Raw genomic sequence first — 14,753 nt, 5'->3', positions numbered from 1 at the left:
CTACACATAAGAAAACTAGAAGAATATTCTTAGCTAAATTATAATCAATATTAATTTTCGCTATCAGATTGTCTTAAACACTACTCCTTTTGCAAACATTTTCTCTATTTTTTTCTTAAAATAATGACAAATATATCCTAACAAGTACAGGAGATTAATATAATTCAAGTTTTGGCCAGTAAGAACAGTTTAAAAATTAATCAGTGAGAACAGTGTCAAAGTTTACTGACTTGAGAAGTACATTTAGCAATTTTTTTTTCTTCCAGTAACACTCACCAAAATCCATCACTGCTGCAGGTTGCTACTCTTTTGGAATCTTTATGACTCCAGGCAATGCAGAAGATTCCATTCTTTCCATGCTTCAAAAAATGCAAAATACCTATCAATAAGAAATAATTCACCCCTTTTTCTCTCATCTATTGACTCACCTTTTTTTATTTTATTCTCCTGTGGGCTTCAGCCCTTTTCTCCCAGTAAAATAGACTGTATAAAAGCACATTATAATGAGTCCCCAATATGGCTGGGTTATTTGAGAATCCACATACAAAAAATTGGGACTGAAGACAGAGAGTAAAAGGGCCATACTCTCCAGGATCCAAGAGACAAAACTGGATTAAGCTGAAGAATGAGCAACCCAAAACTATATGAATCTGAAGCTTGAATAAAGGTTAGCTAATTGTTGGAATAATGAAGACAGTGGGTGGGCATGAATAATTGTGGTACGCAAAAACTTAAGCAGGACATGTTTCAGGGTGAGTGTTTGTGAAAAGATGTTCAGTAGCAAAAGTGCAAATCTTCTGAGTGTTAGAAGTCAGGAACTCCTGAATGTATGTATGTATGTATCTGATTTCTGTCCCTATACCCCCTGCTCCATCTCTGTCTTCTTAAAGAGCATCCTTTGTCCGCTGATACAGATGCCACAGTTAATGATGTCTGTATAATCTGAAGATTACAGCTACATACACTAAGATTATACAAAAAAGTATCAAATACTACAATACAGTACTAAATAGCTCCTTCTGTCAATAGCAATTATGCTAACAATTAAGTTTCAGGACTTGCAAACGTCTGCATATATTTCAGGTAATACAAGACCAGTTTCTAAATAAGGCATACTGGTTAGTGTGCTGCAAAATGGAGCTTTATTGGTCTAGATCTCAGGGACTGGAAATTTTTTCTGGGCCTTACGTTTGAAAATACAGAACAGAATTTTACATTTTGACACCTAGCTTAAAGTCTACATGTCCCTACACATTTACATGTTTAAGAAAGAATCAGCTATGCTTTTGCTGTATATCGCTACAGGACTGATTTTAAGATAATGGAGACCATCTGATGCTTTATCATCCTCATGTCCCAAACATGACTTCCAGTCTGAGGAAGTAAAAATTCTGCTGCCTCAGAGATAAACTGGCACCCTCATAATTCCTTCTACAGACTTTTATATTATAGCACCTTTTAAAAACATATGAACTTTGATCCATCTTTATTTATTGACACTAGAGGGAACAACTAACTTACATTTCTTTTAGACAAAAAGAGATGTAATCTCATCTTACCTCACTGAATCTGGTTATCATTTTGCCTTTTGGGACATCCCAGATGAAGCCACCATTTCTGGATGTTGCACCTGCTATGCAGTTCAGATCTCCTTTAGAGAAAGATATTTGTAAGATCTCACAATAAATAGAAGGTCACAATATGGTTTGACTAATATGTTTCTACTTTAGATTCAAGAAATGCAATATATAAACAGAAGACCTCAATGGCACATAAACAAGAGTTTTTCATAGTTTAAGGCCAGTGTTGGATACTAAGTCACAAATATAAATTTAAACAAAAGCATGACCTGCCTTTCTACATTCTTATTTGGAGGAAAGAGTAAAATAAAAGTTGTATTGTTGCAAAAAGTATTTTCAATGCCTGCTGAAAGTGTTTCAGTTAAGGTGACAAGAAAAGAATGTCCATGATGCATATGACTCAAACTGAAAATGAGATACAATCTCAATGTTTCAAGCTTAAAGTTATAGCAACTAAAGCATTTTCTTTTAAAGTTCCCTACGTACTAAGACAAATCAGGAAGAATGTGACAGAACATATGACAGTACTTTGTTTTCTTAATCTTGCACCACTGCAGCACCTATGCCCATCAAGAATGTACTTGAATCTGTAACCACATCCTACAGGGCAGAAAATCTGAATATGTGACTCCATACTGAGAACCTGAAAACTGAATTGAGGCCTAGTCCAAAAGCCACCAAATTCTCCTCACCACAGTGACCCTCTATCCCAATATAGCTATACTTTTCCTAAACAGCTATATGGCACATTTATATTTAAGTTTTGACTGTTATTTTATACTACACTTCAGAGGTGGAAAAGACAATCTATGCAAGAGGAGTCTAAAAAGTTACATATTATAACATGGAAAGACATTTACATAGGAGAAAAATGCGGGGGAGAAGAGTAATTGCTATGTTCAAAGGTCTTCTGAGACCAAATACAAATGGTGGCATGCATTGGATTATATATAAGGAATGAAGATAAATGACAGTACAGGTGGTGAGAAACTCTCTAAGAGTAAGGGATGTGAAAGAAACAGGAAAAGTTCTGTCTGGTACGGAGAGAAACTTTTGGACAGGATGGTAAGGAGCTGAAGTTGAAGCACATGCTTCCAATTAGCTTAAATTTATTTAAAAAAAAAAAAATCAGAATACAAGACTTAAAAAGCATCCCACCCAGCAAACACACTGTTCTCTCAATGTAAGATACTGCTACAAACTGAATTTAAATTTCAAAAGAAAATAACATAAAAGAAAACACCATATTTCATATTGCCATAATTTCCATATAGCAAGACAAATTACCTGTGAAGAACAGGGTGCAAAAGACTCTTTGAAATTAAACAAGTGTAAATTCATTTCACACGTGCAAACTACATTAAGCTTCCCATCACAATATTTTTTACCCTGTCGCCTATTATTTCTTAGAGTTTAAAAACAAAGGAGAGAAAGGCAGTCAGCCGAATTATTTAGACTTTTTAAAAAATACATCTACCGTCCAAAGAACTAAAACACAACAAGAAAGCCTACCTATCATCAACTATTATTAGTAACTACCACAAATGGACTCCCAGGTTCACCTAAGTGGGTTTTAGAACAGTTTTAATATGAAAATTTCCCACTGACTTCAGCGACTTCTCTAAGAAAAAGCAGATGCTTTGCAGAAAAGGTACTCCCTATTCTAATAAAGTAAAAGCAGAGCTCTTCAGTGATTAGAATCCTACACAAAGTACGAACAGAAAGAACTAAACGCATATGTTCCACTTTTTAAGCACAAAACAGAATCTGAATTCCTTTAATCAGCTGCTTCCCATACAAAGAAAACCTTTTAATCATCTGCATAATGTAATGCTAGAAAGGCTCTGGAGATTTTCCTCCCACCATTCTGACTTAATATGAAATACTGAGATCATTCCTCATAAGGGTAAGCCTCAGCAAGGTCTGAAGCATTGAATTCTATAGGTTTCATAGATAATAGATCAGTTATGTTTAAATCTTATAAGATAAGCTTCTATCTAAAATTAATACTTTTATAACTCAAATTGCTTGTAGTCAATGCTAATTCAAAGAATATTTAGACCTAAAGCAAAATATTCTTACCTGGAGCCCAAGAAAGGGAATAAATAACCCCCTCATTACCAGGAGATGTGTAAACTGCTGTTAAAGTATTTATGTCCCAAACTTTTATTGTGCCATCAAATGAAGCTGTAGCAAGAAGATCAGGGTTATCAGGTTTGAATTTGCAATCAAAGATGGTCTCAACATGTCCCTTAAATGAAACAAATATTTAATCCATTTTTATTACATTTTACTTTTTTCAGAAGTTCAACTCTAGATCAAACTCTAAAATACATTGTATTATAACCTGTCAGATCAATTATGAGTTCCAGAAAACCTGTATGTTCTGGCTCATCAGTCAAAATTAAAAGTCATAGAATAGCTTGGACTATAATGCTCCTGCCTTTCACAGATCTTTATTAAGGACAGAAAAATTCTGTCTTAAAAAAACAGGTTGATGCAATACAAGGGACTTGTTAGCATTTTCCATTGGAACTCAGTTGACAAAAGATAGAATTAAAAACAGTTAAGCTAAAAAAAAAAAAAGAAGAAAAATTATTGTTTTAACACACAAATAATGTTGTCCTTTACGTAAAAAGTATCTGACTGACAAAATAAAGCTTTGTATATTATCATGTTCTACAAGTTTTCTAGTATTCCATTGAGTTTTCTGTGTTCTAAATACAGTCTATGCTCTATTGCAGTTTAAACCTTAAACCATTAGGAATTCACATGTCAATTTCTTGTTTTCTAAGACACACATTTGTAGAATTTAACTTGCCACATCCATGAGAAACAGATAACATACAAGAATTTTTTTAAGCCTCAGTTGCTTTACAAGACCAAAACCATTAGAAATGGAAAAAGAACACCAACCAGCCGCCTCTATTCAAACACGTGTAGGAGTACAGCTGAAAATTATTGAAGTTTTTCCAATGAAAAGGGAATGGGGAAAGAGGAAAAAAGAAAAATCCTCAAGAATAACCAAAAGCCCAGTGAAGAAGAGGCTCACGTAATGTGTGATAAAGCTAGTTTTGAATTTCTGCTTCAAAGAAGATTTAGTAATTCTGCCTTTGTCATTTTAAACTGAGTGACCTCACGATCTGAGTTGTATATAATTTCTCTCTGATTTGACTAGAATTTTTATTCTAGATTATAAGAAAACCCTCCAGATAATATTTCTGAGAAGGCTATCAAATTAAAATTTCATGTAAAAAAAACCACAAGACCTTAAATCTTTATTTCTGGATGAAAACTGCTGGAATATTTCCAACAGGGTTTAGTCTTTTACAATAAAGAATTGCTTTCAACTTCAGAAAAATCATCTTGTTTCCTAGAGATTTAGACTCTTTTTAATGATAATAAAGTTTTCAGAGTGCTGCAAAGACTTCATTTTCTGTTTTTTGCTGTTAGAAGAACGTGTAGAAGCCAAATAAACTCTCATTGCAAAGACAGAGATGGAACATACCAAATCTCTAAGGAAATCCCACTTTTTCGCTCCTATGTCATAAAGTCCCACTCCACCATCCATGAAGCAACAGACAGCATGACCAGGAGGAAGAGAAAATGCTTGGTTTTGGCTTAAAGTTGGAGGAGGAACAGCTTCACTTGTTGAGGATGTATGGTGATTTTTAGTAAGATGCTGTGATGAATATGCTTAACAAAAAAAAGCAAGATATAAACATATGATTATTTTTTATTTTTTCATTTAGTAATAAGTAACAATTATAGGGAGTAAAATGCTTTATATTCCAATGAGATTAAAAACAAAAGAAATGGAGAACTCCTGTATGAAGCCTGGCCTAATAAAGAAGGACCTTACGAAGTGCTTGATCCTTTACACATTTGCCTAGTCCACCAGCAGCAGAGGGTACTTTGTTTAATTAAGAACCACAGAGCTGTCACAAACTTATAGACATCAACTTGAATATAACAAGATTCACAAACAAGATTTTCTTAACTTGCAGCCATTGCAATGAATAACAATCAAAATTATATATATGTAAGTGTGTGTATATATATACTTACGCTTTTTCTTTGGAGGAGAACTTAGCACATGCAAACCATGGAAACCAGTTTTCTTCAATTTAAAATTATCTATAGGTGTTGTACGTGAAACATTCCAAATACGTAACACACCAACCTGAGAATCTGAGGTTTAAAAAAAAAACATACAAAATAATTTTTTTTTATTATTCTCTTTTTGCTGTACACAGAGGTAGATGGTTAAGGACTGATTTAAGCAAAAAAACAACAATGAATTAAACTTAGAATTCTAACAAGATATTTATAAGCAGCCATTTTCATCTCCATGCTAATATCACTATTAACAATAATCATTATTAGCATTACTTATTTAAACTTCAGAAGATAAACCCTCATGCAACCTCTCTCATTATAAAATATCCTCATAGTCTCACTTCCCTTATTCATTAGTTCTTCAACCTGAGCACTAACGTCTATGGTGTAGAAAGGAGGCAGGAAACAGGTTAATTAAAAAAAAAAAAATCCTTCTAAAAACAGAGAAAGAAAAGCAGAGGAGCAAGAAGTGACATCCACTAGTACAATGCAATTTTCATCGTATTTCCAAAGTAATTCTCATGTTAGTGTGCATGAGGAATATATCATTCAGTATAAAAAAACAGTTAAAAATCCTTTGTTTCTGTATCTAACAAAACCAAAACAAGTAAAGTTTTCTGTTCTTTTCTACAGTTTTATGTGTTTTTTTTTTTTTTTGTAAAATGTATGTATGCTTTTATTTGTAGAAATGTTAAGAAAGATCAATCTTGAAGTATCAATTTTGAAGACTCGGTCCTATATTTATTACCTTTTTTAAATCAGGAAATAAAAGGCTTACCTCCAGTTATAAACATTCCAGGTGCACTAGAAACCCAGGCTAAACACTGAACAGATGCTGCTGCACTGGGAAAATTAAAAGTTGTGATACAGGACAGAGATTCAGAATCAACTAGTCGAATACCATTATGTAAATTAGCAACAAGAAGGTATTCAGTTGACAAAGGGTCCCACTCCAGCGCTGTAACTGGATCCTCTTCATCTGTTCCTTCAAGAGACTCTGGTCTTAAGACATGTTTCTGATTTTTAGAACCTTTAAAAGCACAAGAAAAGATTATTTCAAAATGAAATCAAGTATAACCTTTCAATATTTACAAGGTTTGCAAACGTTATTTTTGTCTCACCCTGAAATTTTTAGTAGCCTGCTCTACCGTCTGCACCAGTGAAATTAACTGTCTTTGCAATATTTGACCTAAAGTAGTGCTGGCTCCATCAGATCCAGCTTTCTTCTTAATACAACAGAAAATAGAAACAGCTCAGGTTTATTAACATAATTTTATACTAATGAAAAGTATGTTAAACCATACATATTGTCCCAACAATTTCCATGAGTAAAGGCCTGCAGCACAGCCTAATAATCAAATTGAGTATAAGTCAATCTGCATACCACAGCAAATACAGGCAAAATAAAAGCAGTATGAACTAGAAAAAAAATTGTTGCAGTCAAAAAGTGTTTATGAACAACTGCCTTTATATTTTTTTCTTCCTCAAAACTATGTGTGCAATTATGAAGCATTCATAGATTTTGAAGCTAGAACAGGTCATTAAATATCTAATTTAACACCTGCATAACAGAAGACATATTTCACTTGACCCATATTATAGAGAACCACAATTTTTAACATCACTTATTTCCCACTTTTTGTTTTTACGGAGAGCTGGCTTTTAGTCTTATAAGATGGTGTACAATCCAAACGAATAATTAACAACACAGATTTATATTTTTGAAGTTGTGCTACTGTATTAAAAATGAATTAATTTTATACCCCTTTTCTGGAAGATGTCAATTCATTTTTCTGTTTTTCAATTTTTAATCTAATTTTCAATTTTGATAATGAAGAATACAATTAATTTGTCATATTATGATAAATGCCAAGGTCTACCTATATTCCTTAATGATTGATGTAGAACAAAGCCTATTCCAATACATTCTAAACAAAGATGTTGAAAAGTTTTTGTTCACTGGGGAACATTCTGATATTAAAATATCTCTCATTATGATTTTCTAGGCAAAATGCTATTAGTGCACATTATATCTAGGGTAACTTCATAATCAACTACCAGAAATGGGGGAAATAATTTAAGACTGCACAACAATTAATAGCATAAACTGATTTCTCCATTCCATTTCTGCACCTTAGCAGTTGTCTCTCTTGAAGCATCAGGAATAACATCAGAAATATCATTAGGTAACTGCTTTAAATTTGCCAAAAACTTAGGGATTCGCACATTCTTTAACAATGTCCCCTGCTTACACTTCAGTTCAGGTTTCTTGTTGAACGAAAATCAACATTCAAATGAAAACCAAGAACTGACAACGAAGCAGAATTGTCAGTTTTCAGTTAGCTTTACAAGAACTAAGGGCAAAAAAATCTGTCCTTGAGTGTTCAAAGCCTGTCCTGTTCGAACACTTCAGTCTCAAGAAAACACAATCAACTGGTGGGGAGATAGGATATCTAGGGGCTATTCAGTTTCATCTGTGCTTCACAAAAGAGTCCGGAAGCAAAGCTCATGGAAACCCTAACTGTTAAATTTTATTTTCTATTAAAAGAAGACATCAGCACTGTGAATCATGCAGCTGAGTCACAGGTCATTTAAGGAAGCTGTGCTTATTTTGAGAACAAATGAAAGGTAAACTACTACAGAACATTTGTCCCTACATGACTGCACTGTATTTCTTCAAAAATAAGGTACTAGTCTTAAATCCTTGCATAGTTTTTCTTCACATTAATTGTTCTTCTACATTAATGGGAAGTCTGGAGTTAATTGAAATAGAGCCATGAGAGAAAAACCTAAGTATATAACAATAACGAAAAAAAGTTGTGTAGTCTGCTAATTACATGGCAGTGACTCACACTTAAATAGAAAGACTAGAGCCTTCAACAAGTCACTCACACTGAACTTCCAAGCAATTAACAGAAATTTGTTGATGTTCCGGTTTTCTCAAGACAATGTTTTGTAGGATATCCTACAGAAGGACTGAAACATTTAGAAGTAAGGAATAGGAACATATATTTTAAAATTTATTTCACTTGGTGAAAAACTAAGTTCTGGTCCAATAACAAGTAGTTTTATACATTCTGACATAAGGTAGATGAGGGCTGAACTTCAATCTCAAAGCAAAAAATTAGCTTTCTATTCCTTATTGAAAAGTACCATTTTTTTGTGTCCCTTCTCCCTGTCTTTTTCTTTTTCTTGTTTTTTTTTTTTCTTTTTTTAATAGGAGGCCTATATTCATCCTCTTGATAGCATTTTATTCTATGTATTGGTATTTTTTAAAAGTGACCAATTACAAAAATCAGATGAATTTTGACCGTAAATTGCAAACTAGAAACCCACTGTTAATAAAACAGGTAACTTGGATAAGCCTACATTTTCAATTATATCTGAATGGTAAGACAGAAATTAAAGTAATTTATGTAAGTGTAACCACAGTAATGGTACTTCTATTGCAGTGATACAATCTGGTTTTCAATATTACCTAATTTTGAAGCATATTTCAATAAATTTATCTGTTGACTGAAATTTTTTTTATTTTCTTAAACAAATATATGTTCTTATCTAAACAGATTATTCACCTTTTTCTAATAGTGTAAAAAAAGCAAGTTAAGTGAAAACTAATACTGGTCTGCATTGTTTCAAACTCATTATGATTGCCCCAGTGTCATTGTCTTAATTACAAGAATATAATCCTTTAAATTAAAATATTTATATTTCTTACTGCATGCAAGTCTGGGTTTTGAATGGCAGCTCTATGGTATTTTAGTCAGTGATTGTCCTTCTTTAATGCATCTGAATTTATTGTGCTAATTTATCCCACACAGTAAAATTTGCTACTCAGTTCTGATAATTAATTTGTAAGTAGACCTCTACAGATAAGTGATTTTTTTCTTATGTAAAATCAAATAAAAATCCTATTTGACTAAAAAGTTTTTTACATGCATTTAATTAGAAGAAGTGTGTTCAGGTTTAAAAAACATTTAACATGATCCAACAGAAAGCATATTACTTTTCTGGACTAATTTTGAGAAAGTGAAATTCTAAATAGTTTAAAAACAAAAACCCAGAAAGTTTACTTCTAAAAGCCAAAGTGCAACATTTTCTTTTACTTAATAAATTCTTTAGAATTGAAACTGCACTACCTAAATCCAGGATTTTCAGTGAAAGAGTTCTGACAAAAACTTTCACACAACTGCGTATAAACTTTCAACTTCTTATTTCTCTGTTGGAAACCAAGAATCTTATGTATGTTAAGAACAGGAAACAGATATTATGGATAATTTATTTTTATTTTAAAGTTATCTTAATGAATAATTATAATATTACAATAATAATGAAAACTATCCTAAATACAGAGATGGGTAAAGTTTTTGTGATAATATAAACTCAATTTCAAGCTGATGCAAGTAGGTTTTTTCCCCAGCAGTAATGGATAACTTTCAGTAAACAAATTTTTGTAGTAGCTTGAATTGCGGTACATACAAAACTGCCACAGCTCCTAGCTTTTTTAGCCAGTATTATATTTGCATTTGCAGAACGTAATTTTGACATTTTAAATCCTTTTCCTATTATTTCTATTTTCATATTTAAATCATTCTAGACAAACTTCATTAAGAGTCTCAGTTCATTACATATTTAGTGGTTATCATACTAAAACAGATTTTCTTTTCCCAATGCCAATGTTAATTCAGTCAGCCCTATTGAAGCAATGGAATCTACTCTCTGTGACATCCTGAATGATGACTTAGGAGAGTGAACTAAAGCAGAATAAATTTTTCATGGCTGTTGGGGCATAATACTATGTAAAGTTAACACATTATTTAAAGAACAGTTTTTCCTCACAAAGTGGAAAACCAGTTTTTACTGGAGGAAAAAGAAGTAGCCGGAAAAAAAACTGGAACAGTCCACCTAATACAGATATCTGTCTTTGTAGAAAACTATTTATGAAAGAGAGCTAAATTTTAGATTCAAATGAGCTTATCAACAGGTCACCTTTATTAGCAGAGTACTGGACTATTTATGAAGTATGCACAAATGTGCTCGGTGGATTTCCGACAAAAAGAGATATTTTCCCATATAGTCTTTGACAGAACAGAATCATGAAGATAACATGAAGCACGACATGAGATTCTATCTACAAAAGTGCCAAGGACTCTAGAATATGAAGCAGAGGACTCTAGAATAAATGCAAGCAAAGTAAGAGACTAAGTGAAAACTCAAATCAGTCCATTCGGAAGACAAACTTGCTAGGATATACAGTTCAGAAGATGACCACGGCTGTTATAATTCCCTAAAAAAACAGTTTATTGTAGTTGTTGAAAATTGCATTTTTATCTTTGTCACAAAAGGGAGAAAATAAAAAGAAAATGCTCTGTGCTTTTTATCTAAGAAAACATATTTCTGTGATACGGAAGGAGTAGGAATACTATGAACTAAGAACAAGTTTTATATACGTACATACATTAGAAAACCTAAATGAAAACAGTGCAGAATTACACGCAGAGACAAGAAATACATAAAAATAAATATTTTAACACATCAGTTTTTACCTGGCTGAAAAATGGATAGGCTTCCATCAGTATGTCCAAATACTACTTTTCCTTTTTTCTTTGGATGCCATCTAAACAGACTGATATCTGACAAGAAACTATGTGCTTCTCTATGTACAGTCACCCCGCTGTCAGGTCCTGAGATAGTCCAAATGTACAATGGACCTCTGTGGGACACAAATGCAACTGCATCACCTGCATTCCAGCACCAGCTAAGTGACGCAGGAATTCCTGAAACAAAGGTAAACCTTATGAGAACCAGGATATGAAATTGAGCGTATTACTGCTTGAACCAGTATCAGCAATTGTCTTGAAAATGTAAAAATAATTATTCTAGATAAAAATTATTAGATTGGAATTTAGACAACTATGTGAACATCTTATGGTGTAGAAGTAAATTACACATATCCATAGGCAGGAAGTAGAATTATTTCCCAAATTATTTTAATACTACTTTGGCGGGTTGTATTTTATGATACTTATACTTCATTAGTGCCAAAGATAATCACACATATGAAAGAGAATAAGCCTGATCCTGTAAATAACACTTTCATTCACCATTCCATTCACCATTATGTCTTACTATAAGATATTTACTATTAAGCTGGTAAAATACTGAAAACTTTAAAGTGTCTGTTTTTGCAAAAAACAATGAAATTTAATTTAGATATAACAGAGGCAGATATTTGTGACAAAATTGGAAAGTTAGCTCTGTAATTGGAGGGAACCCTTGATAGCTTCCTTCTGAATATATGACAATTTTAATTCAGTCGCCTAACTGTAGGCATTCCATTTTAAGGATTTTGACCTTAACATATCCAACCCTCACTATCCTCGTAATTTAATAATGCCTGTCTGAAGGAATAAGTGACGGTAAGACAAACTCCTCAAACTCAAAATTGTTTGTATTCAGACACTTTAATATGGCAGTGTCAAAGAGAGTAAAAGCAGCATTAATAGGAAGTTTAAAAGTTTAAAATAATAACGCTTCTTTCACACATAGTCATTAGCTGAAGTAGTTTTTTAAACAAGAAATGTATTAAAAATACGTATTAGTCTTTATATTTATGCATAATTTGATACAATATTCCTTTCAGAATAGATCAAATCACTATGCTTTTTTTCCTACTTATTCCTTTTGCAGGACATGCAAGATGTACAAGATTTTCAGAGATATTCTAACTGCTCTGGAAAGAACAGAGTAGGGGGTCCTGCTTAGAAGGATATCTTAGAAGATCCTGAGATACTGACTGTTCTTGGGTTGTATTTTTCAAGAACACAAATGTAGGAGTCAAGGACATCTGACAGAGACTGACTGTACGAAAAGCAATTCAGGTACTGGTTTTGACTGAAGAGAATTAATCAGAAGTGGGCAGGGAAAGGAGACAGGCTTTTAACCCCCTAGACTTCTATTACAATGTCCAAATCAGCAGTTTCAAGTCCTGAGATAAGATGCAGGTAATAAATTACAATTGAATCTGTTAAAGGCTACATATTACATGCTTTCACTTCCATAAAGTTATCATGAAAACACACAAGGTTTAAAACTTAATTATTTATCCTTTTATACAGTGATGGAAATTTTTTTTTTTTCCTGCTTAACAAGAAATCAATGGCAAACTAAATTATTGGTCAAATACTTTAGAAAAAAACTAAAACCACACAACTCCTTTACCAATTACGAGATGGTTTAGAGCAATTTACTCAAACATGCTATTATTATTTTCTAAAAAGAACTGCAACAAATCTGACAAAAATATTGTGTTATGCAATTGTTGGCCTACCAACTGCTTAGAGTTTACTCTATAGCAAGTATTTCTGACACCTGTGGATGAAAAAGCTATATGGGTCAAATAAATCTCCATGTCTGAAATACCTTTTGTATTGTCCAGCTTGGCCACAACTTTCTGTTCAGTCATATTCCAAATAATCACTAAACTGTCTGCACTGGCACTTGCAAACACGTCAGGATTGTGGGGACACCAAGATATGGCTGTGATTGTCTTCTTATGCTCAGACATAATTGCCCGGAGCTTGAATTCATTGTATCGGTGATCCAGCTAAACAAAAAGTAAAATCAATTTTAGAAATACATATTTCAAACTCCCTTTAAGTACTATTGGGTTGGCGAATAGTTCATATAACAGCATTAGATTTACAGATTAATTTATAGTGTATTTAACAATTGTCAGTACCTGACATCTCAGTAAGCCAAATTCTCACACATTTGACTAGGACAGAAAAGTTGTCAAATATTCAATTAGCTCAATCAGTATTAACATAGTCTATCTTCTTGTCACTTAGAAACTATTATATTCCATTAATAACTGCACTCAAACACAATCCTAAAATGCTTTATTTATAGGCATAGTAACAATCATTTAGTAATCTGCAAGGAGTTAAACAGGACAGAAAACAAAAATGAGTTTGAAATCCTTCCAATCTCTTAAATCATTTAGTAGAATTAAAAAAAAAATATATATAAATCAAGTGCCCAAACCTGACACAGTAAATTTTGTTTATTTTAATCCTATTAGCAGTACAACTCATGAAGCTAAAATAAGCGCATCCTTTATTTCCTGACATATTTGTCAGTCCGAAAATTCCACATTACAGCATTTCTATTTTTTTGTTAGGTGTACATGTATAGTAACCATGAACTTCAGAAGACCACAGTGCTGAGCAGTTTAGAAATGAAGAAAGTAATAACTTGTTCCAAATCAAAAGGAAGGTGGGCCACTGAATCCTCAGCTTTGCACAGCGGATTAAACTACTTCAAAAGACTACTTTTATGCTACAACTTCAAATGAAACCATGGAATTGCTTCATTTCTCTCTCAGAACCCACTCTTTTATCTCTGCACTTTATTCATCTCAAGTGTTTGCTGGATTGAGAGCCTGTCTTTTAAAAATGATTCTTGACACATAACTTTATATTTGAAGTTTACATCAATCTTTTGCACTAGCTGTAACAAGGGAAAAAAAGTAATTTGCAAGGGGTATCTTGAATGGAAGATTGAGTTTTACTTAGACATTATCTCAGCAGCAATCATACTTCCAAAAGCATTGTAGAAATATTTATTGGAAGGGTTCAAAGTCAGATAGACAACAATGTAAAAATGTAACTAGTCTGTTAAATAAAAATGATCTCACCTGATAAATATAAATAGCAAGGGTAGCACAGTAGGCAAATCTGTCCCCGCTAGCAGCACATACATCCTTGTTCCATGGCTGACATCCAGCAGCTAAAAGTCCCACTTGTTTAACCTGTGACATTTTTGCCTTTAGAAACAGAAATTCATTAGACAAGAACAAGATAACAGAATGTTAAAGAAGAGAACAATACATTTTTGTTCCCATAAATAACATATACATATATACCTTAAAAGTATATCCAGCCCTTATGTTTTAACAGCAACATGTTGTGTTTATGAGGTACAAATGAATATATCCAAAATAAAGCCAAGCAGATGTTCAGAGGCTTCAGTGCTACACAAGAATGGGATTTT

General features: G+C 32.9%; 1 protein-coding gene across 1 annotated transcript in view; it reads right to left on the bottom strand.

The window, feature by feature from the left end:
* Window positions 1-14,520, bottom strand: part of WDR17 (WD repeat domain 17) — a 40,676-nt gene extending 26,156 nt beyond the window's left edge. The window contains exons 1-9 of the mRNA XM_010283721.1: window positions 14,398-14,520; window positions 13,122-13,305; window positions 11,246-11,476; window positions 6,478-6,729; window positions 5,649-5,771; window positions 5,089-5,276; window positions 3,663-3,831; window positions 1,560-1,651; window positions 277-359 (exon numbers count right to left, since the gene is read on the bottom strand). Coding sequence (XP_010282023.1) covers window positions 277-359; window positions 1,560-1,651; window positions 3,663-3,831; window positions 5,089-5,276; window positions 5,649-5,771; window positions 6,478-6,729; window positions 11,246-11,476; window positions 13,122-13,305; window positions 14,398-14,520 — 1,445 coding nt within the window. The remainder of the gene's footprint in view (window positions 1-276; window positions 360-1,559; window positions 1,652-3,662; window positions 3,832-5,088; window positions 5,277-5,648; window positions 5,772-6,477; window positions 6,730-11,245; window positions 11,477-13,121; window positions 13,306-14,397) is intronic.
* Window positions 14,521-14,753: the final 233 nt, after the last annotated feature.

The sequence above is a fragment of the Phaethon lepturus genome, unplaced genomic scaffold, assembly GCF_000687285.1.
Source record: "Phaethon lepturus isolate BGI_N335 unplaced genomic scaffold, ASM68728v1 scaffold15743, whole genome shotgun sequence".
In the NCBI taxonomy this organism is placed as follows: domain Eukaryota; kingdom Metazoa; phylum Chordata; class Aves; order Phaethontiformes; family Phaethontidae; genus Phaethon; species Phaethon lepturus.
The sequence above is the reverse complement of the archived record's forward strand: the minus strand, read 5'-3'. Positions and strand labels throughout refer to the sequence as shown.